Raw genomic sequence first — 27,919 nt, 5'->3', positions numbered from 1 at the left:
TCCACCCTGTCCAGTACAGCAGCACAGACACAGCAGCAGGACCTGCCAGCCTAGGAGCATCACCATGGCTGTTATTGAAACGTCCCCAGGCACAACACAGCGAGCAGTACAGCAAGCAGTGAAGGGAAAAAGCGCCACTAATGAGCAGTAGACCCTAATATACAGTCACAGGTGCATACATTTACATACAATCATATTGGAGGGTAAATCCATTGATTTGCAAGACCTTTTTAAATGGTTTAAAGCAGTATTTAGACTATAGATGCTTGTCCTGACAGTTGTACATATGTAAAAGAGGCAGGACTTTCATGAAAGCCCTTGTCACTTGCCTATTGGAGGAAACAGGAGGCTTTCCATTAAATTCAGATTTCAGATTGATTTTTAATCTATTAACTCATACTCTAAATATGCCACAGAACTCAAGAAGTGTTTTTCCCTTTATTTGTGTACATTGCATAACATGGACTAGTGTCAGTCAGACAAGACAAAATATTTTTCCCTTTTAAGGTCCTCATCCATAGAGGGAAAATGGCACTTCTGTTTCTACCCTTCTTTTTCATGATTTCAGCTTATTTTATTTTTTACCTCTTTTTTTGTCTTTTTTTGTCTTTTTTTCCCTCATAAAATATCTCCACTTGAAAGTTTTTTTAATTAAGGATTCAGCTGGGGATTTTTTAAATAAATACAATGTTCAACAGTTTACAATAAACAGGAATGAGGATTTGATCTCAGATGACTCAGGGGACTTCACATGCCGTTGTTACTGCTAAGCCTTGCATTTATTTTAAAAACAGCTGTCACAGAAGGAGTGAAACTAGTAAACCTATGAGTAATTCTTCCTCCCTTAATTCAGCCTTAATTCCTAAACCATCATTGCAGAAAGATAGATTTTTAAGTCTTCAAAAGGCTTCAGCTGTTCAGATTCAAAAAGTTTGAGAGAATCATTAAAAACTAACACTAATCCTACTGCAATGAAGTTAAACAGGTAGATTTCTACAATCAAATACAAGATTAATTCCATATTCAAAATGGCAACACTAAAAAGAACTGCAAAAAATGCAGTGCTATTACAGTGAGTACAAGACTGAACAGGTTTTATGATGACTAATTAAATGAATTGTTATACAAATTGTTATACAGTTGTATGCTTCTTTGTGCTCTCAATATCTTTCTGGCTGTACGTACACATACTTTTAGAGCTGTGGAAACAGATATCTCACTTGCCTTAAGTCTGCTCTGCAATTGTGGCTGTGATGGAAAAAAAGTTTTCTTCTACTACCAGAGTCTGTATTTTGGTAGCAACAAGGATTTTCAATCACAGAACTATGTATTTGCTCTTCCGCAAAAGGAACAGGGAAAAGAGACAAAATACAAAAACAAAATATAAGAAAGAAAAAGTCTATGATGAAAAATGAGATGTTATGCAGTTTATTAATTTTTGTTCATAAAAATATAAATATGTCTCTAAGGATTTGCCTCAGATGAAAGATATTCTAAAAGAATACCGTATCAATGGCCATCATGGGTATTTTCGCACATAAAAAATAAAAAGGATCTTTGTGCACTTGATGAGCAATTGTGTAACATTTTATTGGATAAAAAAAGTCATTTTGAGGAGGCTACTGTGTTACATTGCATTTTTTACAGCTTATGTACAATTTCTTTGTGGTATATCATCTTGTACAATATTTATGTGCTGAATGTAATTGAAATGCACAAAAAATATTCAGATTTTCCATGTTACTGTGAAAATCCATTTAAAATGTTGTTCAAAATAACTGGAGGTATTCTATAATTGCTCAAATGCAGTTACCAACTAAAGATTAAGCTCATATTTGCTCTGTAACACCTGTAGCAATTTGGTATTTTAGGTGTCATGACAGATACAATGAAGTAAAATGTTCAGCTGGCTTATGGTTTTCTGTAATATTTTCTGGTATCTTGAAAGAGTTTTTCTTTCAAGTCATTGGTAATTGGTAAAAGAGATTAGGTTATTTGGTATAAATTTCTAGTATCACATGTTATGTATTTGGATGGATAACACAGACATAAAAAAGTAAACCTGAGGACAAATAAGCAATCAAGTGATTTACTTTAGTAGCTAATTATCTTAGTCTGCGAATGGCAGATCAGTGCAATTCATATTAATTTTTAATGCTATTTACAATGACATTAAATAAGTTGCAATATAAAAATGAAGATAGAAATGATATTCATTAAGTTAAACTACTCCTGACTGAAAACACATTGAAATTTGATGACATTTCTTTCAAAGATACCCATTTCAAAGGAAATCCACAGGGAATAAACTGTGAAAAAACTTCTAAAGCCTTTTGCCTGAAGTATTTCCCAACAAAGACATAAATCACAGGGTTAATGCAACTGTTGGTAGTAGCCAGCATATAAGCAAACTGCTCCCCAAAATTGAGCAGTTCCTCCCAGAAGCAGCCTTTGATCACTTCTGTACGGTGTAATGTATCAAGGAATACAAAAAAATGGTGAGGAGTCCAACAGAAAAGAAACATCAGTATCACTGTGAGGATCAGCCTGGTAGCTTTCGTGCCTTTGTGCCCCTTGCAGTCCTTTGTCCCGAGTGCTCTTCGTGCTCTCGTTTTTTTTTGTAGGGACCTAATGGTAGAGAAATTAAGGGAGATGATTGCTGTAGATGGCAACACAAATCCGACTACACTGCGTACCAGGCTTTCAGCTGTTTGCCACGATGGGGTGGGGAAGTCCAAAGTGCATGCTGAAATATTCCACAGGGGATAGTCTTTCACGGTCCGAAACATAAAAACTGGGATGCTGAGGAGGATGCCAAAGAACCAGATGAGCAAGCAGATCCCTTTGGCCATAGTTTTGCTTCGTATCCGTCTGTGGTTCAAGGTATGGACAAGAGTCAAGTAGCGATCCACGCTGACTGCCACCAGCAAGTAGATGCTGGTGTACATGTTTAGGCTGATGGATGCACTGTTGCTGCGGCAAAGGAAACTGCCAAATGGCCAGTTAAATTCATTCCTGATGTTCTCTGCCCAGAAAGGGAGGCCCATGAGGAAGATAAGATCAGCAACAGCTAGGTTCATCAGGTAGATTTCAGCTATCTTCAGGGGGCCCTTGTGCAGTGAATAAATGAGGAGAACAAATACATTTCCAGGCATTCCAATAGCACAGACAGCGTTGAGGTACTTGGGCACTATATAATACACGATGTCCCACCAGTCATCCTGCTCTGGGCAAATAGCTGAATTGCTTCTGTTTTCACTCTGGTTTGAGGAGGTAATACTCAGTGGAGGAGTTTCAGTCATTTTTTTAAAAATTCCGAAGTGAACAGAAGACGTCTTTCAAATGAGAGCGAATGACTGCAAAGAAGAAGCATACAATTGCAAAAGTTGTCTCCCATGAGTGCTGTAACAAACTTTTTAACTGCTGGAAGTTCTTTATTAGTCCTCACTGATTATTACAGGCTAGATCAATCCATATTTGTTATGTGCAACAGTGAGAAATGTTCACAGTATTAGCAAGGATGTAACTTACTCTACATCCTATGAAATTTCCTCTCCTTACTTCCGTTGTTTAAAGTGGCACAGCGGAAGGAAAGTACCAAATTAGTGTAAGTGGTTCTGTATGTCTCTTCCAGACTGATGACAGAAACAGACACGGGAGAATTCCATCTCCCTGAGAGCAGAGGGAGTCACGCTGCTGACACAAAGCCAGCTTTGCATTGTTCCCTGCCCTTTCTCTTACTCTTATTTACTATGCTGTGTATAGTAAATAAGTATATATATATATATATATAATATATATATTAATACATTATTGTATTCTATCATCCTGCTTAAGCAGGATGATGCCTGTTTCCCCAGAACTGAAAAAGCTGCTCACTCTCTATGGCCATCACTTGTTATTTGAACTTTGCATTCTTTTGCTCCTTCTCAGTTTCTCCCATCCTGAACTTCGGGTTCAAAATTGCTTAGATTAGACAGCTTATTGCCCTCAAATGTCAGCAGTTTGAATAATAAAACATAACTCCTCCAAAATCTTGTGCTCAAAATCTTGCCTGGAGGAAAAGTCTCTGCAGCTCTAAATTTACTCCTCTACAGATCAAAAACTTCATTGAGTTCAGCTGGAGAGAGGCTGTCCCAGTCTCCCAAGTGAGAGGACAGGTAAAACCTTATCCTCGTGAAAATCCACTGAGTTGTCAGAGCTGACTCCTGCATTGACTTCATTCTTCTGGTGTTGCCATGCTCGACCATAGTGCCACACTGTATCTTGGTTTTTACAGGCATTCAGTCTGAGAATCATTATGGCAGGCAAGATATTACTGAGCCTGTGGTGTCATCTAACACTTCAGGCAAGTAGAGCATGTCAATCACAAAAAAGAATGCATTTGAAAAAAATCAGTATTTTGCTATCAGTCATTGTGAATGTTAACTTTCTGCTGCAGCTCTTTCAGTTTCTGTAATTTTACACAGCTAAGGATGGAGTTTCCGAAGACAGCATTTAGGACCATCGTTCATCTCTTTTACATATACATACAGTCTCAGTGATATATGTATCTGAGCAGCTTGCCATACTTCTCTCTGTGACACCTCTAGGAATTAGTTAAGTACTGATATTCCACATCATGCTATTTGGTACTAATGCACAGAACATTTTTCACCATTGTAGAATTAAGTGAGCAGCTAAATTGTATCTGAGTTCATAAACTCACTCAAGCTGACAGTCTTGACAGGGAACTGAGCTACTGCCTGAGTTAACACAGCTCTCTGGATTTGAACATCTTCCCTCACAACAGTCTGAATATTACCTAGTTTGCAGACAGCCTCGCGCAAACTAAGATAATTCAAGAGGATGTAAAACTACAGATGAGATATTTTTAGCAAATAAATGGCTCATTAGCATCAAAGGGGCTATTTGTGAGACAGTAGCAATCTAACCTCATTATAGCCTAAGGCACGAGAGCAACGGTAGAAAATCTGTAACATTATAAGTCAAAAATAATGTAAAAGACAGATAACAGTTAAACATAATCAGAATTATTTCTTCTACTAAATACAGAAGAAAAAGAAGTTCTTATTGTCCTTTCTTGCCCATTTCCTGATGACTTCTTGCTATCAGCTTATGCCAGTTACCTCAGATGTGATCGCTGGGCTGGACTCACAAATTCGTTCACGATGGGGTAAACTAAAAACATCAGGAACATTTATTTTCCATCACAAATAGGTTTTAGTAACAACTAAGTCTGAATTCTTGTTCACGTAGCAATTGTGCCTGAAGATTCTGCAGAGTTCATCATTGCAAAAATTTCTTCAGTCTGCTAGTCAGTGTCCGAGTGAGAGCTACAGCAAACCTTCTATAAATTCAGAGCTCCAGATGTCCTCTTGACAGAAAATGCAATTTTTTTTCAGTTGTTTAATTTTATTTCTTCCTCAAAGACAATTTTCTTCTCTAACTATTTTAAAATATTTAGTACTAATGGAAAATTAGCCACAAGAATGGTTTTCAATTTATGTACTTAACACATTCCAGTCATCTTTTATACAAATAATGGCATACTTTTCTTTCTTTGAGCTGATTTCTGATAAATTTCCATGTACAGTGAATCTATCAGCATTTTTACTATTAATTCTCATTACCCAGTTAGGGTAATTAGGTAAAATGAATCTTGGTTTTACACATAAACTAATACTGACCTTCAGAGTTACTTTCATGGTTAAAAAGAAAGGGAAAGTCTTACTAGGCTGCACAGGTCAGAACTGAGAGCATAAAAATTTGGCTTTTTAGAGAAAATATATAAATGATTTTAATAAAAATAAGACATTAAAAAAAAAAAAAGATAGACATACCTACTCCTTGTTCTTCCTGGCAATTTAGACAGTTTCAAATCCAGAAACAGCTGGTAAGGAGCAGTACAGAGGTTACTGAGAGAATTCAAAGATGCATCCTGAGGCACAACTGAGTGACTGAGTGGTGTCTGAGTGTTCTGTTGGCCATGCACGATGTGTGTGATGTTACATTTTGGAAGAAAGCCCCAGGATTTTTTTTTTTAACTTTTCCAAACGTCAGCTGTAGTAATTTTCAAGGCATGTGAAATATTTCATTCTCATTGTGAAATTCATGGCTAGGCTTTGCGAATGAAGATTTGGGAAGGCTCTATCCACAATTGTTACAGCATTGTGAAATAACACAACCTATATATCATGACTCTTGCCATCCTGTGCTCTCAAGCGTAGGTCCTTGACAATTAAAAGTTCCTTTGTATGAATAACCATGTCCATAACAATAATGATTTCACCAACAACTCTGAACTGTTCTCTCAGTGCCAATGCACACAAGATAAAACTTAGAACTAGGGTTTTGTTGTGGTGGGAGCTCCTTCCCCTGCTAGCCTTAGTGAGAAACCATGCCAAGGAGCTGGGGGAAAGCAGTATTTTAAAAAGATAATATCTATTGCATCTCAGACTGTACTACAAGTCTCCTTAAGTGTATCTGTGTAAACAATACAGGCTTTCAAGTTTTTAAAAAAAACCACTGAGACTGGAGTACTTCTCACTTACAGGAAAACTTTCTTCCCATTGGCTACCTAATCAACTGTTTCAACTGTGTCCATTCTTGTTGGATAAGTATTAAAGAGTTAAAATGAAAAGCCATGAGACACAGAATGGTGATACCTTATTATGAACTTCCCTATCATGATAAACACTTTTATTCCAGTCTTTTATTCATTAAAAGATAATAAGTTAGAGTTATGCAAACACGGATAAAATTGATAAATTAAAAAAGTTGTTCAGTTAATACCATCACAATGGAGAAAACTCTGAATGACCCAAGATTTAATTTGAAGATTTTAAACGTACAGGTATTTATTTTATTTAAACACCATCCTGTTTAAAACTTTACTTCTTTTATTAAATAAATGAAACAGTATAAAAATACATCTCAAATGAAGCCATATGCTTCACTTCTGTCAATTTTTTTTTTAAATATCTTTTTCGAAACATTTATTTTGGTGAAGACCTTAAACACAACATTTTTTAAATTATGTAAAATTTAAGTTACATAAAGAATCCTAAAAACTCAAGGGAAGACAATCTCGGAACAAACCATCCCACACTGACTCATAAAGGTGAGTGCAATGTGACAGGAGAACTTCGTCACAAACTTTCCAAAGCTTCCTCTTTGCTTACGGCAATGCATTTCTGTGTTTAAGTTATTTTTTCCATAAAGAAGTGCATTTGAGCAATAACAAGAAGTTTGTAATTTGTCGTTGCTTGGACATGAATCTCTAGGAGCTGCCAAGTTCCACATTTACTCACAGACTGAATAGAAAACTGCAGCTGTGTCTAAAATTTATATGATAAATGACATAGTCTTACAAAACTCATCAAATCAAAATGTAACCAAAATAGTGGTTTGCAAATCCAACTCCTCTTTGTAAATCCAGTTCTTATCTTCTGTTGTTTTTCATTGCTGTATTTAGAACTTTTTTCAGTAATGGAGAGAGATTCGAAGATTCAAAATTGGAAGTCTATGCATTTAGTGGAAATAGTAAAATGGATAGGCACTGCTGTAGGTCCACATTTAAACTACTTAGAAAAAGTCTACATAAGAAGCTGTAACTTTATACAAAAAGGAGATTTAATTTATTATTTCTTTGTAGCGTCCTTCTTTGTTTCAACATGTAGAAAGTATATAATGATCTGGTAACATTTTACAGTTTGCACAGGTGTAATGGATCATGAATTCAAGGAATGTGAACAGTTAGTTTAGAAACATCTATAAAAATCAACAGTTACATGTTTTTTTACTGTAAAGATATATTGGTCTGCTGGCACCTTTGGCTTGAGATACTCAGAACATTAGTTTATGTTTTAAGCTTACATGATCTTCAGTCACCATGTCTGAAAAAACACGTTCTTCAGAGCTGCATAGGCATTTACAAATGCTAACTGAGACTCTCTGAATAGAAATATTAAACAAACATGTTGATGAAGTTAGAGGTACAACTTCTTGACTATTGCACACATTACATGATAGACAAATGGCAGAAATGCAAAAGGTTTCCAGAGTTCTAGCTCTTGGTCCAACAGTTCAACCATTAAAAGTCTTCCTTTTAACATAACTGGAGCCTTTAATGCTTGCAATAAACTATCTTTTCGGAACAGTATGACTTAACAGTTTGATTTTTTTTTAATTGATATGGTTTTCAAATCAACTTAGTTATCTGCTGTAACTGATCATCTGTTCCGGAAAAGGAGAAAAGGTTTTTGATGCGACCTTATGATGTGAAACTCTTTGTTTAACTTGGTTGGATTTCTTCACATATACTAAAGTGATTGCTAAGGAAAACTTAAACTCTGGTGCAGTTATTTGTGGTTTATAGTGAATGATCTTGGTACTATCACAGTGTGGTAATAATCAAACTCTACTAACTACAGTTTGCAGAAGCTGAAACAGCAAAATATGGAAGGAGCCAATGTAGCCTGGAAAGTGCTGATGGAACAATTGGAGTGAAAGGATAATTCAGTGGCTAAAGATCGACTGGGAATCTGGGAGTCCTGAACTGAGATCCTGACTTCTCCACTGAAACCCTGCCTAAAAAAGGAGCAACCTTGTCCTGTCTGCAGCAAGCACCAGCTGCTTGAGTAACAGCTTTAAAGCTGTTAATTTTGCATTTCGAGTGAAACCAATAGTCAACCTGAAAAAATAGAGATTGGAAAGATGAGAATTATTCCTGCCTGTACCTACTTCAAGCCAGAAATATCAACCAGCTGTTGATATCCTTGTCATTCCTCTGGCAATGGTCCCCAGCCATCCCCCCGCCACCTCTGCCAGGCTGAATGGGGGGTCAGAGGTTTGCATGGCCAAAGTCTCAGTAACTGTTATGGCAGACTCAGGTAAAAGGGAAGATGGGAGCAGCTGAAGGAGTGGGACAGGAAAAAGGGGAATGAAGAGGTACTGTAATTACAGTATGTTATCTCCAGCTCTGAGATTCTCAGGACAAAGTCTGGCTTAATTTTACCAAGCATTTGAGTGTGACTGTAAACTGACAGTAGCTAAGATGTAGCTTGGATGTTGCACTTTATTTCTTGCATTTTTCTGTTGCCTGTATAAATGGTGCATGTGAATACTGCACAGTGTGTCACTGCACTGAAAAGTGGGCAAAAAGTGAATTATACAGTCTGTGAGATGACATTTTGTGTTCTGTGGTGTGCAGAGGCTGCTGTAGGGGCTTTCCATTGCTACTGGTGTCTGCATGCTTTGAGGGAAAAACAAGGCTTTAGGGCCAGGGTCCAACCTGCAAACAGCACCTACCAGCCCTTGTGTACCCCAGGTTCTCACAAAGAAAGGTAATATCTGCTTTTCATGGGACTTTGAGCAACCAGCAGGCAGAGAAAAGCTGCTGAAAATATCTCAGTACCCTTAACTGCCTCAGTTCAGATTTTAACTTCCAAAAGGACTGAGGGTGGTCAGCACCACTCAGAAATGGACCCTGAAAAGAAAGCTGACCCAAAGATTTCAAAGTAGCTAAAATTCTGTTGTTTAAGATCAATTTCCTTTGGTATAATGGGAAGTGAAAGAAAGCAGCTGAAACACTTGGACTTCTGAGAAACCAGTCCTTAGTAAAAGGATACAGGATAGAGAAAAAAATGCCAAGAAATCTCATTTCTTTAAGTAGTTTATTTTCTGTTGTACATGCTTACTGTATAGCAAAATAATGTGTCTATATATATACATTATTTAAATTAATGTGATATTAATATAATAGAATTTTTTTATTTTACTTCTCAGTACCAAATACTCAGAAATATATTCCATTGCCTCAATAACCTCTGTATGGAGTTCCTTTTAGTTAATGGTTGCATGAACAGCATGGTCATGAATGAGATGTTATCATAACACTGGAGTTAACAGAAAGCCTTGCAGTGTTTCATCATAGTTGTCTCCAGTTGCCTCAGGCAATATAAAGAAGGAGCAATGGAAGTTTTTATGACGAAGGAGTATACTGGATTATTAAAGAAAAATTATGGAAATTTCTTATAAATAATTTAAATTATTTAAATCCCATAGTCTTTATTTCACATCTGGATACTTCTAGAGTATTTTTTGGTTTAGTTGTTTGAAGGTTTAATATGAATTTCCCATCTTAAATGGCTCTGATGAATAAAGATCACATAGTTGCAGTCAAGTTTACTTATGCCACTGTTTCCCTTGGTGGTTTTAAGGGCTTTAACCTTTGAAAAGACTCTGTTAGTTTCAGAAGATATTAGATCATCTCCAACTCAGTTTTGATCAAGGTTCCTAGAGGTAAAAGTGCACATAGATAATTCAGTACACTTTGAGTTTATCTTCCGTGTACTTATCAAACCTGATTTCCTTTTATGACAAGGTAACCCACCTAGTTGATCAAGGGAAGCTTGTTGATGTAATCTTTTTGGATTTCAGCAAAGCTTTTGATATTGTATCTGATAGGATCCTTCTGGACAAAATGTCCAGCACGCAGCTGGATAAACACATCATGTGGTGGGTGAGCAATTGACTCACGGGTGGAGCACAGAGGGTAACAGTGAATGGGGGAACACCAGACTGGTGACCTGTCACTAGTGGGGTTCCACAGAGCTCCATCTTAGGCCCTGCGCTCTTCAACACTTACATAAATTATTTGGATGCAGGACTGGAGAGGATACTAAGCAAGTTTGCAGATGATACAAAACTCAGAGGAGCTGTTGACTCCCTGGAAGGCAGGGAGGCCCTGCAGAGAGACCTTGACAAATGAAAGGACTGGGCAATCACCAGCCCTATGAAATTCAACAAGGGAAAGTGCTGGATTCTGCACCTGGGATGGGGCAACCCCGGATGTTCATACAGACTGGGGAATGAGATACTGGAAAGCAGTGCCACTGAAAGGGACCTGGGGTCCTGGTTGATGGCAAGTTGAATATGAGTCAGCAGTGCCCTGGCAGCCAGGGGGGCCAACAGTGTCCTGGGGGGCATCAGGCAAAGCATCGCCAGCTGGTCAAGGGAGGGGATTGTCCCGCTCTGCTCTGCACTGGGGCAGCCTCACCTTGAATATTGTGTGCAGTTTTGGGCACCACAATATAAGAAAGATATTAAGCTATTGAAGAGTGTCCAAAGGAGGGCAATGAAGACGGTGAAGGGTCTTGAGGGGAAGCTGTGTGAGAAGTGGCTCAGGGCACTTGATCTTTTCAGGCTGGAGAAGAGGAGACTGAGGGGAGATCTCACTAAAGTTACAGCTTCCTTGGGAGGGGAAGAGGAGGGGCAGACACTGATCTCTTCTCTGTGGTGACCAGTGACAGGACCAGAGGGAATGGCCTGAAGCTGAGACAGGGGAGGTTTAGTTTGGATATTAGAAAAAGGTTCTTCACCAAGAGGGTGGTCGGGCACTGGAACAGGCTCAGGTTCCAGAGAAGTGGTCACAGCAACAAGCTTGAGAGAGTTTAAGAGGCATTTGGAGGATGCTCTCAGACACATGATGGAACTCTTGGGGATGGTCCTGTGCAGGGCAGAGGATTGGACTTGATGATCCTTGTGGATCCCTTCCAATTCAGCATATTCTGTGATTCTGTGGTTTTATGAAACTCAACTTAGATCAAAAATACAGTCCAATTGGGGAAAAACTACCTCGTATTAAAATCACACAGATTAACTCTACAAATAAAATATAGGTATTATTAGAGTCTGAAAAGGCCATTCTTGAATACTTTGAACTTTGAAGACTCCTGTTATTTTCAGTTAGATTTCTAATGTAGTTGAATGATGTTCTCCTTCATATTCTGTTTCTTCTGCTTGTGACATTACACCTGTTGTGCTGAGCTTTTATATTTACATTAAATAACATAAAAAATATTAATTATGCTTTGTGAATACTGAAAAACCAAGTCTCTGAGCTGAAGTGCAGGTATGAATGTAAGTAACATTCACGCATTCAAAAGGAGTGAATGTTTTCACCCCAAGGTAGAAGGGGTAAAAAATCTCCTGTTATAAAGAAAACTCAGCTAACTTCATGCAGCTGGCTACAGCTTTCCTTCCACTACTGCTTTACCTTTTTTGAGCTTCTTTCCATACATACATGCTCAGGTGACTAACAGTTGCAAAAAGGCACCTCTTGTCAATCAAACGATCAAATAGTTTTGGATGACTGATGAGAGAAAATAAAAGCCCAGAAGATGAGCACACATAAAAATCCATATGAATAATAATCCTAAGGGATTCACGTACCAGAACTTACTCAAATACAAGCCCCTCCCAGATCAAAAATCTGATCTAACACACTGCATGGGTACCATAAGTAGCTGCACAATCCTGACAACAGCCGGGGTTCTGTTCAGAGAACTGTATGTACACGTATGTACACCTTAGAAATGCAAACATTCCAAATGATACATGTGCCACGTATTATTCAGCCATGAAAATGTAAGTAAGCTACCAAATAGGATTCAATGATGAAAAATATCCAATAATATTAGAAGCAGGTCTCTGCGTGGAGTTTCCATTAAGATAAAACTGTTGATTTCCCCCGCATGATGAACTCTACCACAAGTTTATTCTGTGGACTGGTAGTGGAGACTGATATACTTAGAAGGCTTTCTTCCTGTAATATTTCCTAAAATTTTGCTATCGAGGTAATGGCACAACTGACTTTTTCCTTGCGTATTCACTTGAAATGGAAGTTCTTAAAGTGTCCAGGGAGTTTTCCATCCGCACAGACTGTGATTTTCTGAACCTCTCTGGGAGCAAGCCCTTGTAGAATTCTGCAGCCTTCTTCTGGAAGTGCTTCCCCACAATTACATACAGGATTGGGTTCAGGCAGCTGTTGCTAAAGGCACAGTAAACAGCTATCTGAGTCAGTATTTCATTGATGTCTTCCAGGCATTTGAGCGTGGGTGAGAAGTAACGGATTGTGTCAATGAATGTGCTGATCTGGAATGGAAGCCAGCAAATGATGAACAGCAAGAGCACAGTAAGGACCAGCATGGTGGCTCTCCTCTCTGTCTGGACTGCCTTCATTTTTTGTAGCTCACTGCTGCGTAAGGCTTTGATGATTTGTATAGTGCAATAGGTAATTACACAGAGTGGGATCATGAAACCCACAATATTCAGCAAGCAGTTGTTTGTAGGCTCCCAGTAGCTGACTGGGTAAATAAGGGCACAGGCTGTGATATTGTATTCTTCAAAATACTGTAACTTTCGAAACGCCATTGTAGGTGAACACATGAGCAAAGCACATGTCCAGATTACAAAGCTATTCCATTTGGCACAGACGGTTCGTCGCATCCGTCCCAGGGACATGGTTTTCACCAAGGCCAAGTAGCGGTCAATGCTCACTAGTGTCAGGAAATAAATGCTAGAATAAAAATTCATGTAACTCATACTGTTGACAGCTTTACAGAGAAACAGGCCAAAAGGCCATTCAAATCCATTAGAAATATTAATGGCCCAGAAAGGTAAAACACAGACCAACATTAGGTCAGCAAGTGCCATGTTTGCTAGGTAAATTTCAGCCACTGTACAGCTACTCTTGTGGAAACACAGGACAGTGAGGACAAAGGAATTTTCTATTGCTCCCAGAACAAATATAAACCAGAGGAATCCAGGCTGATATTCCTGTAGCCATCTCTCTACATCTTCATTAACACATTTATATGGATTTATCTGATCCACTCCTGAATTATTGTGGATATCTGCTGGACTGACTGTGAGCTCCTGGGTGGTCATGTTGTACAGTTGTGTAACATTTTCAGTTGTGGTGGAAACCATTTCTGTGCAAAAGAAAATAGGTGACATGAGACTGCTGCCTCTAACTTATTGCTGCAAAAGACACAGTAAGAAAAGCTGTCTCTGCTTTTCCTAATGTTCTAGAAGTGTAGCTTTTGACCAGGCTTACAACTCCCCGTGTTGCTTTCTCACAGGCACCAGATGTACTCGCTGAAAGTTTCACAGACTGCAGTGCTGTGGACTGCATGGACCAATTTAGGGCAAGTGAAACAGAGGGGATGAAGCAACAACAGGCATTGTTATGAACAGATTAACTGAAGAGAACATTTACCAGCTTTTATTCACCGGTACCAAGCCGCAGCAAGTCTTTGTTAATTCTTTGAGGAGGTTCATCTTTACTTTGTTTTCTTATCTCGTATATTGATAGCCATAGTCTCCTAAAGGACAGATGTGCCTGGTATCTCACATTGTTCACTGTTAAGCTGCTGGTTCTGTGACATATCCCTCAACATTTTACACCCTCTCCTGTAGAGCAAGACTTGGGTAGAATTCAGTGGTGCTTCCGCCCCAAAGAGCACTGTATATTTTCCCAAATGTTATGACTGACACAACAGACATTTAGTTTTGGCTCTAGTTTGCATTGAGAAAGCTGCAGGAGCAAGGATCAGTGTTTGCCAGCAGTGTGCCTTTCTCAGCTTCTCACCAGAATTGTCTATGTATTTCTGTCTCTGAGTTTCTGCAGCTAAGTCACAGGAGAGATAAGTGGTACAACCTTCACGCGGGAGTTCAGTTCTAATAGGTGTGCAGTGGTGAGGTTGGCAGTCTGACAGAGATAGAGACATCACATAAGCCAGGACCTGTCTGAAGTCAGGTTGCAGTCAGCCAGCTTGGGTGCAAGAGCACAGTGTGAAAACCAGGTGCTGTACTGTAAATGTTCTACAGATCAGAACAGCTTGAGATCTTACAGGGAGCTATTTACAGGCATAAATGTCAGACGGGCACTTAAATGTTACCAAAAGCAAACAGAAATTGAGTGTGCAACATCACTCAGTACTGACAAAATAACTGTGTTTTTTGTTGTTGTGGTCTTGGGTAATGATTGCTGAGATATATCCAAATGCAAAATTGGCTTCTCAGATATGTCCATATAACTCTCTGGACTGGGTGACAGAAACACTGTTAATCTTTTTCCAGATCTTCGAAGTATCACCATTTATGTTATGGTTTGGAAGAGTTTCCAATGTGTTTTTAATTAAGACACTTGTCCTAGTCAGCTGGTAAGTTGGCAGTAAAAAGGGACACATTTGTAATTCCTGAAAGGATGGTGTTCTCATTTGTGTTCTGGTTACTGGACTTGTTGGCTGATAAGTGTCAGTGCTTAGTATGCATATAGACATTTGGCTGTTGGTTACAGAATTACTGAAAAATGGTGGTCATATTTTGTGTACTTTGTGTTAACAAAACAGTGTAGTGCTTGAAACCAAAAGCAAAGATGAAGACCATATCTTAGTAAGTACAGTAAAGGCAGTAACAAAGGGAATCTCTCTGTAAAGTAAAATTTTCAACAAGGCTGTCAGATAGGACAGGTAACTGAATAGAACAGGAAAGCGGGATGGAGAACTTTGCAGGACAGGGCAACTTAAAATGGATTAATAAGCACAAAACATCAGCAACACATCTGTCCAACCCTTCATAACTTGAGCAAAGGACAGTATTTGCGTTAAGATGGGTAACAACACATTCTCATTCTCCAGGTTCATCCTTCCAAAACACCAACTTTTCAAGCCCATACCTAAATGCAGGAACATGTTTTATTAGCCTTGCCACTGTTGGAACCCCCACAGCCTAGAGACACTTGTATCCTTTTGATTACTGGTGGTTTTCAACCAGCATCTGGAGAAAGGGTTTGTGGAACCCCCTTATTACACAGCACTCACTGCATGCTGTAGACACCCCTCCAGTGACTCCGGCTTTTACTGACGCTGGTTAACTGGAGCTTCTAAGTCTAGTGGATATGGAGTTATTTCTTTTATACTGACAGTAAATGCCATCTACAGTGCACATTGCACAGCATTCCTAATATTCTGATTTATGTCCCCTTTTCTTCTTCCAGATATAAGCAACTAGTGTAGGTTGTAAATGCTTGGACTAGCAATTTTATTTTTGTTTGAACCTTTGCAGGCATAGTAGAGCACATGCACCTATGGTGCATCTTTCTGTGACTTTATTTGTTCATATTTCAGTAGAATGGAATATTGGATAATACCAAAAGCCCCTCTGAAACCCGTATATGCTTTTCTTTATCCATTAAATCAGATTGGATTAGTCCAATGTAACCTCATTCTTGAGAGTGTGTATTGGTAGTTCATTATTACTTGGTTCTTCTTTATTATCCTCCATATGTGGATATACTGATTATTTAATATTTTGCTGTCATGATTTCCAGGTATTTAATTCCAGGTATTATTATACATAATATAATCACAGGGTATTGCTATCTGTGCCTTTTTTAAATATAAGTATTGTGTTTTACCCTCTCCAGAGTTCTGAGATATCTCCATTCTTCTTGGTTTCACAAATTGATAGCAAAGATTTCTTCTCCTAATTTCTGAACCACACCAGTGTAGGTTATATACAATCCTGCCACTTTAAATTGTTCCTTCCCAATTCACATAAATTCAATTGTCCAAATCAATCGCCTTAAATATCAAACCAGAGTTTCCATTTCTGAGAGGACTAAAACCAAGCTGTCATTGAACTTTGTGTTATTCTTTTAGTTAATGCTTCCCTTTTCCTTTTGGTAGCAGGCCTAGACTTTCCTCCATTATCCTTTTATTTTTCATATATTTATAGAAATATTTTATGTTATGTCCTATGTCTCATATTAACTGCAAGTCATTTTTGTCCTGATGTTTTTAATATCTTTGATGTCCTGAATTCTTAAATAATACCTAGATAACCATACTTTTTCCTGATTAATCTCCCTATAGCAAAGCCTGGCATCAAGGTGCTGGTATTCATCAACACAGGTATCTCACAGCCCAACTTTTGTGGCTGTGAGAGATGCCGCTAACAAATTGCAAACAGCAGTTTCAAGTCTCCCTTTCTATGTACACTGACACTTTTCACTGTAGAGAAGTACTAATGGGTGATCAACAAAAGGTCATCTGAGAACACAGAAATTCTGTTGGGTGATGCAAACAGCAGAAGCTGTTTCTTCTGTTGTCAGCAGGCTGTGAACCATCAGAAAAAAAGTGCTTTGAAGTTGGATTTATACACATATTTAATAAGATGCTCATTAGTAATTCAGAGAGTGGCCATAAATGCTATGTTGGCTTTTTCTATGAGTTTGCCTTATTATATGACTAATAGAAAAACAATAAACAGGAATTAATTTACAGCAAATAGCAGCTCCAAAACTGCATATTGATTTATCCACATTTTCCCTGCAATTAATCTCTTTTAAATTTTGGGTTTAGAAGGGAAAACCTGGGATAATTTAAAAAAAAATTAGTTATATCATATTACTGTGGTCTAGAAACAATGTGTAGGGACTAGTTAGGAAGTGATCAAGTCCATGACATGAGACTTCTGGCAACCTGCCTCCTTGGTCCCCACCCCAAGCCCTTCCATAAAGCATTGATAAAAATGGGGTAAAGAACAACATAAGGTGTGCCAACGATCAATTTAAAAATCATAATATTTAGGGCTAAAATGATGTGCTTGGTGCTGTTCTGTATAGCAGAGGAAAGTAATTTGAAGTATGTGCTTACTGAATAAATTATGATTGACAAAGCCACAACTAAGAAAAGGAAGTGATTTGCCATCTTCTTATCATAGGTTGGTGAAAATAAATCTGATCCTCTCACGTTCTCCACAAATACTTCCTGTGCAATGCAAGGCAGGCCTAATATCCCAGCAGAGACTCTTAGTAAGATTTTGTCTGACAATTTTGACTGAAACACTTCTCAGCTGAAGTAATCTCTCATTACTGATTCTGAGGGATCCCTTTGGGGGCTGAATTTGACCCTGATGGCGTGCAGCTCCTACTGTGAGTTACCTCCTCCTTGACAGTCACTAACCCCACTGTCAGCTATTATCTCATGTTGTTCTAGAATATTTTTGCTAATAGCATTGGGTACAAAAGGCAATGTTTCAACAAAGGAGGGTTGCAGGGTGGGCTGTGTGGGAGGCAGTGAGCTCTGTGCCTCTTGTAGACACTGCCCTTGCCAAGGGAGGAAGGCTTTGGGGTTGACTCATGCAGGGATACTTTGAGTGAGTGATGGACAGATCCTGCCAATGCTACAAATTAGGAACCCTTGCAGAGGGACTGGGAAAAAAAGGGCTAATAACTGTAGTTGTTGGACTGTTGGATTGTCATTACAGGCAAGTGAAGTAGGACTCCAAAAAGATGGTGGTCACCAGTGACATAGCCTGAAAGCTCTGAGGGCTGGGCAGAGTCATTAGTGCACCTTGGTATTGCCTGGTAACCCTCTGGGATGTCCTGCTGTTCAAGAACTGACCTGTACATGCTGCACTGAAGGGAGCATGCCAGGAGACAGGCATGAGTTTATCATCAAGCCAAGGAGTCCAGGAGAGTGATTAATCTTAGAATGTCATGTGTGTAGGAAAAGTATCCATGCTACAGGCATACGTGCTGAGGCCTGTGAAAGAAAAGAAGGGGAATATGATGAAAGGGAACAAAAAGCCCTTGAAGGATCAAGAACTGTGAGCTAAGGAATGGAATGACAGGGTAAAAAGGGTCAGAGCTCAGTTAATGCTGCTACTGGATGTGAGCAAGCTCCAGGACAGCTTTATTCCCCAGATAGGGCATGATGCTTCAGGTGAATGTTTTTCACAATCTGTTTTGCATCAGGATGAAGCCCTACAGCTACTGAACTCATGATTCTATTAGTACCACCACTGGTGTTAATCTTTCCTTGTACTGTGCTAAACATTTACTGTAAGCTAAGATATAGTGAATAACTTATAGTCTTATGATGTTCTCAGTCATGTTATGCAAGGACAAGTTCTGAAATGTGTAATAAGTATTCAGGTTATTGCAATGTTACCTGCAATAATCTACGCTGTGGGAGTAAGGAAGGGACTTTGTAAAGCATATTTTAAAGCTGTTGTGACTTTGCTGGTTACATCTTGCAGAAACAAGGTGTGAAATTTCTAATTAGTGTATTCTGAGATTGTCATAATATTAACCTTGCCAATCTAGTCCTCAGGGACAAAAGGTGGGGCCTAAACCAGATAAATGCTATTATGATGTTAACTGCTATAATGTGGTTTGCTGGAGCAAAAGAGGGAATATTAAAAAGCATGGGTACCCAGTCCTGGTGTTATCCTGCATAGTTCAATTTGCAAGGAAAAAGGAAAGAGTGGGCCAAAGGCCTCCCTTCTCCAAATGAGAGATTTCTGTGATGGACAATCATTCATGATGAATGTTGTCTAGAGAGCAGCTGTTTTCCATTCATCTCAGGGATTTCTTATCAAGGCTTTATGAAGGATAAGTATGACACCCAATCTGTAGCATCCTTAGCAGAATTTTACAATTACCTGGTTTCTTTTAAGTGCTGTCAGTGGCCAAAAGTGTTTTCAGATGCATACAGATGGCTTGCCATACATACATACAGCTCTATATACAGCTGGGTGTCAGTGGCACAGAGGAGTGGAAAAGCTGGGAGGACAAACATGGCTTTGAGTGAATGGCTGCAAACTGAGAGGGGCACTGGCTGACTTGTGACATGGTACTTTTTTAGAAAATAGCTCAGCTACAGAAAGAAACAGCAAAACACCCAAGGGCTGTCACAGCCTCTCCTCTAACTTTGTGTTTCTGTGCAGAACCAAGCCTGCTTTGATACTATGCATTTTTTTGTGTGGATTTGTCCTCCTGAACATCTCTGAGCCCAGCTTGGATGGCCAGGTGTTTGCTGGGGGTGCCTATTAGCCTGGCAGCCTTGCTTCTTTATGCTAGTGTAAAAGCCCCAAATTTAACAGAGGAACTGTCAGAGCCATAAGAATAAAAAAGGTGTCTGCCTGACAGATATGCTGTGACTGAAATAGGAAATATCAGGAGTTTGAAAGCTGCTGTGTATAGGGCAGTCCTCAGCAGTGTGGTGTGTGCAAGGAAGCCCATGTCCTGCTGAATCTGTGTAAGTACTGCTGCTACTCTCAGGAGCAGCAGTTGGATTTTCCCATCTCAATGCATACTTTCTCCTTCAGCTCCACACCTACAGGTCTAGCAGGCCTGAAGCACATGTGATGGGATAGCATGAGCAAAGGCATTGCTCAGCAGGAACCCAAAGGTGTGTGGAAGATTGAGGTCAGCTTCTGTGATGGACTTAGAGCTAAGTATGAACAAAAATATAGACAAGACATTCTTTTTATAAATTCTTTACCTTCTCCATAAGGATTATTTTCAAAGCTTCTATTTCAACCTCCTCTTCTTGCAACCTTTACTCTTGAAAAAAATCACCTTTATCATCTATCCCCAGTTCACTGAGACCCTCGTTTCCATCTAATCTGAGCTCAATGAGACTGCTTGTACACCTCTCTGTGGTGATAAAATGGGTTTGATTTGTATCTTTGCCTGGCTGAATGTGGAAAGGTAACATTATATCACTCTTGTAGCATCTCTGAAATGTGTTCCGCAACGTTCTCAGAATGTCCTTTTAATTCTGTTTTATTGTGGAGGCATTAATTATTTTTGAGAGATAAAGGAAGCGTCAGAAACATTCCTAAAATGTTCTGCTTTTACTGACCCCATGACTTTAATTTTTAATTGCCAATTTTTGTATAATGAATCTCTAATGGGGTTTAGCACATCTGAGGTTGTAGATCAGCGGACACTGTTGCGGCAATGTTAACTTAAATGTTTCCTGCTCTTCATTCACCCTTCACTGTCCCTTTTGCCTTACAGCTGCCCTCACGGTTCGAGAGGCTTCATGTTGAACCAGATTCAGGAACTTGACTGGGGCAGAAATAACCTTACAAAATAAAAAGTTATTTTTAACACAAATCAACCCCATAATTTGTCAGAAAATTAAGGCAATAAAGAAAATATATAGAAAAGTTACCTCTCAAAAGTGTGATTTTTAGATACTCTTCAGTGTGTAAACTTGAAGCACACAATGGAAAGAAGCTCTCGCTCTGCAGTTATCGTTAAGGGCGTCTGCATCAACTGTGTTAGGAAAAAAAGGAAAAAAGAAAGTTGTTCTGTTAAAACAGTTGTTTCAATAAAAATGGGACTAAGGTGAGCAGAGGCTACTAATTTTTCTCCCTGGGTGGGAGATGAAGCCATTCAATTCCAATATGGTCTGTAATCAACTAAAGAAAGGTATGGAGAGAGCACAGGGCCAATCAAGTGCACTGAAGCACTTTGCATAACATTTTTTTTCCTAAGTGGAAATTTTGAATGTTCTTAGTTTAGACTCTCCAGAGTTATAATTTCCTAAAAAAATTCCATACTTTTTAGCCTTAAACAACCTGGTAAGTTATTTTTTAATGCTTTTTATACATCTCATCCAATAACTGGGATGATTCTGACAAAAGGTATTATCTCTGTGTAAAATAGTTTTAACTGAGATGGAGAAGAACAGAATGGCTGGAGAAGGTGAGAGCTGGAAGAAGGAGGAAAATATGAGCTGGTTCAGAGAGAAGTGCTGAATATATACAGGGCATTTATATACAGAAAAAGACTGGACTCATTATGAACAGGGTTTTGATTTAGTTCAGATTTGGTGGTGATATTTGAATCACAGTCTGTGTTTGACCTGTGACTTGACACCATCAATATTTTAGAAACTTTTCTACTGAAAATGCCCTCCAAAATGGTCCAAATCTCACCAAAGCTGGATGTTGCTGTTGTTCAGATAGAGCAGTTTTAGTACAATAATTGTATTTAATCTGAACCAGAAAATAATAAATTTAACATTAGAGGCTGTTTCAGGACCAAAACACAGGATTTTCACTTTTCTCCAGCTATTAAATCATTAAATTTCAGCCTTGTCATTCTCAGAAGTTTTAAATACCCAGCTGGATAAAGCCCAGAGTAGCATAATTTGATTTTGTAGCTGACCCAGCTTTGAGCAAGAGGTTGTACTACAGACCTTCCAAGGTCCCTTCCAGCCTACATTATCCTAAATTCCTTGATTTGTGCTTCTTGTGCTAATAAATGAAAATTCCAGGTAGATTAGGGCCATCAAATTAAAATCATAGAATCACAGAATGGCTTGGTTTGGATGAGACCTTAAAGATCATCTAGTTCTAACCCCCCTGACACGGACAGGGAACCTTGCACTAGACCAGGTCACTAGTTTCTAAAAGCTGCATTTCAGCAGCAAGTGCTCTAGCTTGTTGGATTTTCCCATCTTACTGAGGTGCCCTTGTTCAATGAGGCTCCTTATGAAGCTGTGGAGGTTTTGTTGAGAGCACTGTGGGAACTGGCCTTCACTAAAGTTATTTTTTTAAATTATTTTTAATTTTGAGACACAAAACTGGCTTGTCTAAGTTACATAAGAAACCAGAGAGAAGGTTTTTTATGTTAATAGGTGTTTTCAGAGGATGACAGAAAGCAGCCTGGGTGCCAGGAAAGCAGAACCTGAGCAGCAAGAAGTTGAGAGGAGAATACTAGAGACTGTTAAATGCTGAGTTAGTCTTCTGCATCAGGACTACCATGTGCCACACTGGGCTGTTGGAGCCAACTTTCAGCATGTACTGACTGTTCTGTTTATCTTTCTAGTCATTATATTGCTTCAGTTAGGCTGTTAGAGAAGAAAAAAAATGCCAGAGAGAGAAAAAGAACTGGAATACTTAAGCAGAGACATTCAGGCAGTGAAGCAGGAGGAATGCACAGGAAATTAAAACAGAAATCTACATTTGTTGACAAATCGATCTGGCATAGTAATAGGGAGTTTTGCTTTTCTTTTCACTGAAGACCTGAGGAGTTGTATTCAGTGTGCATAGAGACAATTAAAAAAATTGGTGATTTTGAGGGAAAGCAGCAGCCAGGTATTTGGAAGGCAATTTAGGCACTTGGATGTGGGTATTTTGGAAAGTGTAGGCTGTCTGGGATACCTGCGTGGGGTTGATATATGATATAGGACATCTGAGAGGTCTTCTAGAGACAAGCAAGATACCCTGGATTTTCTGAAGCACCCCTCTACCTTGCTGGGGCTCCTTTACCCCATGATCTTAGTACAAGCATTAGAGGGTGGGAGGCATAACTCCACTGTGAAAAAAAGAAAATCTTTAGGTGTTATAGACCACTATAGAGACTATAAAATAGAGCATTATAGTTCTAAAATGAAATGCAGAATTATAGCAGAAGCAGATATGGAAAAGAGTCTCCTGGGAATTAGTCCTTTAAAACAATCCTAGCTTTCAGAGCTCAAAACTGATGTAAAGCCTATCTATATTTTAGCTTTTCATAACTGTCTCAAGGGTAATATATGCTAAAAATGTTCAGCAAGAAATAACTTTTTAAATTAACCACTTTCCTTGAAGAAATATTTTCTCTTCCATCTCAGAATTACAGAGAAGAGAAAACACACATTTAATCAGAAATGTGCTGCCATATAGCTCTGATCATCTAAACTTCCTATTGTAATATTTATAAATGCCGTGTATTATTATAATAAGTAAGCAGTAATTTTACTAAGAGTATTTTTACAAATGTGCGTGGGTTCAGTCTCTCAGAAATCTTTTTCCTGTTAAAATTTCTCAGGTGATCTGTTATGAGGCTACATGAACACTTCCAGTCAGTGGTGAGCACAAGGGCTAGGTGGATGCCCTTGCCATAAAGATTTAGTTGTAGTTTTGTTGTATGTGTTAGCTCACTTAGCTGTTCTTTGGAGCTGTGTAACTCTTGTATGGAAACCTTTCACAGACCCTGGACTTCAGAAAGTATCCCATCAAAACATTGCTGTTGGTGATACATTGAGTGAGAGCATTCCTTTTGCAGAGAAAGGCTGCATCAAAGCGTCAATAAATTAAAAAGAGAAAGGCATAAGCAAATAAATAATAGAAAATACCAAATCTCTTGAACACTGTTCTAGGGTTGTTTTGAGGCATATGTGTAGTTTGGATGAAGGAATGAAATATGAGGGTAAATCCCTCATTTATTTTTCCACAATAAACCTTCTGCTAATATTAGAAAGAGTTTATCAATTAAAGCAAATGAGATCTGCCACTGTGGGTCCATCAAGAACTGAAAATGTGATGCATACAAAACCTGTACATAGTGATGTGCTCACAGCAACCACTCCCTAAGTTAAATTTAAACCTTAATAGCTGGTTTAGCATTTTGTTTTCCTGGAGATTTCTATTATGTTAATGTTGTGCAGCTTTTCCTTTCCCATTTACGCATGATGGATTAGTAAACACAGTAGAACTTCCTGTATTTCTCGGCAACTTTTATTATTGTAGAAAGAAATTTAATTCAAAAACTATCAAACCACTCTTAAAACAAATATTACTATCTTTCACCCCCTCCCAGCACACACTCAGAAAGTTTAAGCTGTTCTGATTTACAGAGTTATTTTTTCCCCTATCTCCAGCTTTCTCAAGACAGCATATGTCTACGAAGAAATGAAGTATATGAAGATCTTAAATCTGAGTGTTAACAAACATAAGCGAGTTTGTTCCTTTCTTTGTAGTCATTGGGCAGATGAAAGACCTATTTCCAAGTCTCTATTCTGTTTAACTTGGAATAAAATCTGGAACTCAGGTGATTCACATGCCTGTATACTAAGAGGCCTTGTAACAAATATGGATAGAGCCTTTCCCAAATCTTTGTTTGTGAAGCCTAGCCATGATGATGATGATGATGATACTAAGAGACCACAAGTTTATTGAGCAATGTTGATTGAGAGCATTTGTCTTTATGAAGCTATTTCAAATTAGTATAAATACTTAAATAATGAACTGCAAGGTTTATGATATCAGTCTCATAACTCCTTCTCCCTCTCCTTGTGAATACAAAATTAGTTGCTACTCTTGTCAAGTCTTTAATTCTTCAGGAGTTTACTCCTGCCCACCCCACTCCTGCCCCCTTCGACTTCATGTGACTCTGCTCCACAACCTGGTGTCACGAGTCCCAAGAAGCTTTGTGTGTCCCTGAACCAAGATGATAACTTTCTGACTCTCCTACAGCAAAGCATGTTACTCTTGCACAACACACTTTTTCCGTGTGTGTTGTAGTGTTTACTCAAAATGTTTTGACAACCGGGAAGGAAAATATTCAAACAGGAGAAAACTGACCACAAGCTCACTCTGCAAGGCTGGCAGGGTATTTTGTTCTGTTCTTTCTGGCATTTCCCATATAAGAACAGATAGGGTTATCCATGAATGCTCGTTGTCCAAAGCTCAGCCAACAATTAGCCTTTTAGCGTCAGTAGAGTGAGAAATTTGGGAGCTGCAGTAGGAATGGGATTGCAAAAGCACTGCAGGAGTGAAGAACAGTCAATCACAAGAATTCTTCCTTGAGAACTTTTTCATGGAAACTGTGGCATGGTGCAGATTCAGCCCATGCCTAGAGTTCAGGTTTGGACTAGGGCACTCCAGGCTATGTCTGCTCTTTCAGAGATGGGGTGAGCCCTATCACTTCTGACACTGAGCCTTATCACTCCTCTGTGGTTTCCCATGTATATGATACTGGATCAGTCTGCTTTTGCATACTGGTATTTTGAGCTTCGTTGACAGCATCTGTTTTCCTAAAACCCTGAGCATAACAATGAGCTTCGTGTCCATTTGCTGCCTTGTTTGACTTACATTCTTTTGGGTTATCTTTACTTGATTTTCCTATTTGGTCCAAAATGATGTTTTGTATTTCATCCTTGGTAAGGTAAGGGGTACAGGGTCGAACTTTGCAAGTGGCATCAAGTTTTTTACTTCATTTTCTCAAGTTTTTTGGTGCTTTTGTGGACAAGCACTAGCTTACAACAATAATATAAGCAGGAATGCTGCTACTTCCCTAAGCAGGCATTTTAAATAATGCCGGCATAGGGCTCATCCCTGAATGCACTTGTTTAAGATTCTTACTCAGTCCAGCCTTCAGACTGAGTGGCTCACCTTCTCAAAGACACAGACAGAGGAGATGCAGAGGAAAATAAAGAGATGAAGATGGCAGATGCAAGTCATGGGCCCTTGCAAATTTGCAAGTAACACAGGTGAAGGGGAATGGAAATGTGCTTGATGGAGACAGTGCTGTCTAGGGCCCTGATTATTTCTAGGTAGAAATAAGTAAAGAACAACAATACACTTGTTTTGTAGTGTGGGTGAAATAAACTCAAAACCTGGTCTTATTTGGTGAGACTGACAAAACACCCTAGTTTCCATCACTAACTGAAAGGCTTCTTCCAATCGGGACAATGATCAGATTATGCTTTGCTCACATTTTTCAACTCTGCAGAGTTTACACTCAACATTGGATCTATTCCTGAGAAGATGATAATTTATTAACTTAATTTATTCCTGTTTCTAGCTGGTTCAATGCCTAGCTTGATAATATCTACCCCCATTGCACTGTCTTCCAAATAACAGTGGGTGGAAGTCAGCCAAACTGCACATTTGTCCAGCAAAAGTCCTGCTTCCAGTGAAAATAGCCTGTCTTGGCCCCAGGAACGACACAGGGACCATTGGGAAAACCTAAATCTTGCCCTGCAGCTGAAATCTTGCATGTCCCTTAACCCTGCTGCATTCATGGTGTCTGACTACAAAGCTGAATGATCATAACTTGCACAGTTTAACTGAAGACAAATGAGAGATTCTAAACTTCCTGAGTTTTATGATATGACATGTAGATTTATCGGGTTGGAACATGGACAAAGGAGGTTGTATTCGCTCCCCTGAGCATTGCAGGCATCACAAGAATTCTGTGTTGTAGACAAGGGATTACTGTATCCCATCACCACTACAAAATTCAGAACTTAACACACCAGCAGTCTGAGATCAATTTAATATCCATTGTAGGAGTTTGATACCATGTGAAACAGCAGGTATGATAGTATCAAACAGTATAATGTGCCTCTCAACTGGCAGACAATACCCTGAGCCCACTGAATAGCTAAGCTAACCTGCATCCAGTGATAAAGAAATAAAATGCTTGTGATTTTATCAAGAGTAGCTTGTGCAGCTAGATTATATTTCTTTGTTAAAGTGAGAATTTCCTGCTTTAGAAAACAACCTTTCCTGAAACCCAGAATGATCAAAACTATTGCAAGTACCTGGCCAAAACAGATAAGCTGGAAAAAAAAAGTGAAATTTCAAGTGGCTTGATGATGGTTTTTGCTAGGTGGCTTGGAGGAGCTGTTCTTAGGGTGGGTTCTCAGAACTGGTCTTGGGGTTTGACTAGCTGAGTAGTTACAGGCTTGATCTCAGTATGAAAGACAGGAGAGCACTGAAGTGCTGGACCAGCGACATAAATTGCTTGATATCTTCGTTACAGAGAACAATGGGAATACTCTGCAGAAAGAAATGAACGATATTAGTAGAGCATCGGGGGAATTATAAGATGAAAAAGCTGTAAATCTTGAAACATATCAGTTCCCCAAGAACACGTGGTAACTGATGCTCCTTTATTCGCCTTGCTGTAGTGGAGGCACAAAAGAGTTGTTCAGCAGTGCACAAACCTCCACTTAAGTCTCCCTCACTGACATGCACGTGGATGTTCTCTAAAGCTTTGCACTGGCTGCATTACTCCCACCAGATCTCTTCAGCTCAGTTTAGCCACTCCTTTCTCTTAGCAATTGAAATACTGCTCTTTTCCCTGGGTAGCAGCATTAGGTTCTCATGACTAGGTAAAATGTGAAGGTCTAATGGCTAAATAGTATTTGTCAGTAGTGGTCCCTTTGAGCATTAAATACTTAATAGAGTGATTTGCCTTTCAGATAAACTGGCTCTGTGCCCTGAAAGCACTTTGCTTCTAGCACCTCGAGAACATTTTGGCAGCCATTTATGAAAAAAGCAGAGATTTGCCATCTCCAGTGCCTCCAATCGCTATGTTTCTACTGTTGTCAAGTATTTGCAATAATGCAGCATTTCCTGCACATATTCACCCCTGTCTTTCGCAAGTATGGCTTTTGAGAGAAGCCCAGTTGTCTCCAATAGCAAATATCAGAAGCTCACAGAACATGTGGCTGACTGGTTGTTGTTCCAAAGTCTAATATCAATTTCTTTG

The 27,919-nt window shown here is 39.0% G+C and overlaps 2 protein-coding genes across 5 annotated transcripts in view; both read right to left on the bottom strand.

Annotated features, from left to right (window-relative positions):
* Window positions 1-1,567: 1,567 nt before the first annotated feature.
* BDKRB1 (bradykinin receptor B1) lies at window positions 1,568-6,730 on the bottom strand. The gene is made up of 2 exons (XM_064659091.1): window positions 5,844-6,730; window positions 1,568-3,356 (listed from the first exon to the last, which is right to left on the bottom strand). The coding sequence occupies exon 2, from the start codon at window positions 3,300-3,302 to the stop codon at window positions 2,217-2,219; it is 1,086 nt and encodes a 361-aa protein (XP_064515161.1). The 5' UTR covers window positions 3,303-3,356; window positions 5,844-6,730; the 3' UTR covers window positions 1,568-2,216.
* A 274-nt stretch (window positions 6,731-7,004) lies between these two features.
* BDKRB2 (bradykinin receptor B2) overlaps window positions 7,005-27,919 on the bottom strand; it is a 29,991-nt gene continuing 9,076 nt past the window's right edge. Inside the window, exons 2-4 of one of the 4 annotated variants that reach the window (XM_064659087.1) lie at window positions 20,820-20,923; window positions 18,258-18,398; window positions 7,005-13,778 (exon numbers count right to left, since the gene is read on the bottom strand). In XM_064659087.1, the coding sequence (XP_064515157.1) occupies window positions 12,634-13,778; window positions 18,258-18,300 (1,188 nt within the window). In that variant the 5' untranslated portion in view covers window positions 18,301-18,398; window positions 20,820-20,923 and the 3' untranslated portion in view covers window positions 7,005-12,633. Of the gene's footprint in view, window positions 13,779-18,257; window positions 19,867-20,819; window positions 20,924-27,919 lie in introns of those variants that run through there. The other 3 variants (XM_064659088.1, XM_064659089.1, XM_064659090.1) reach the window with 3 other exon arrangements.

The sequence above is a fragment of the Pseudopipra pipra genome, chromosome 6 (assembly GCF_036250125.1).
Source record: "Pseudopipra pipra isolate bDixPip1 chromosome 6, bDixPip1.hap1, whole genome shotgun sequence".
Taxonomy (NCBI): Eukaryota; Metazoa; Chordata; class Aves; order Passeriformes; family Pipridae; genus Pseudopipra; species Pseudopipra pipra.
The sequence above is the reverse complement of the archived record's forward strand: the minus strand, read 5'-3'. Positions and strand labels throughout refer to the sequence as shown.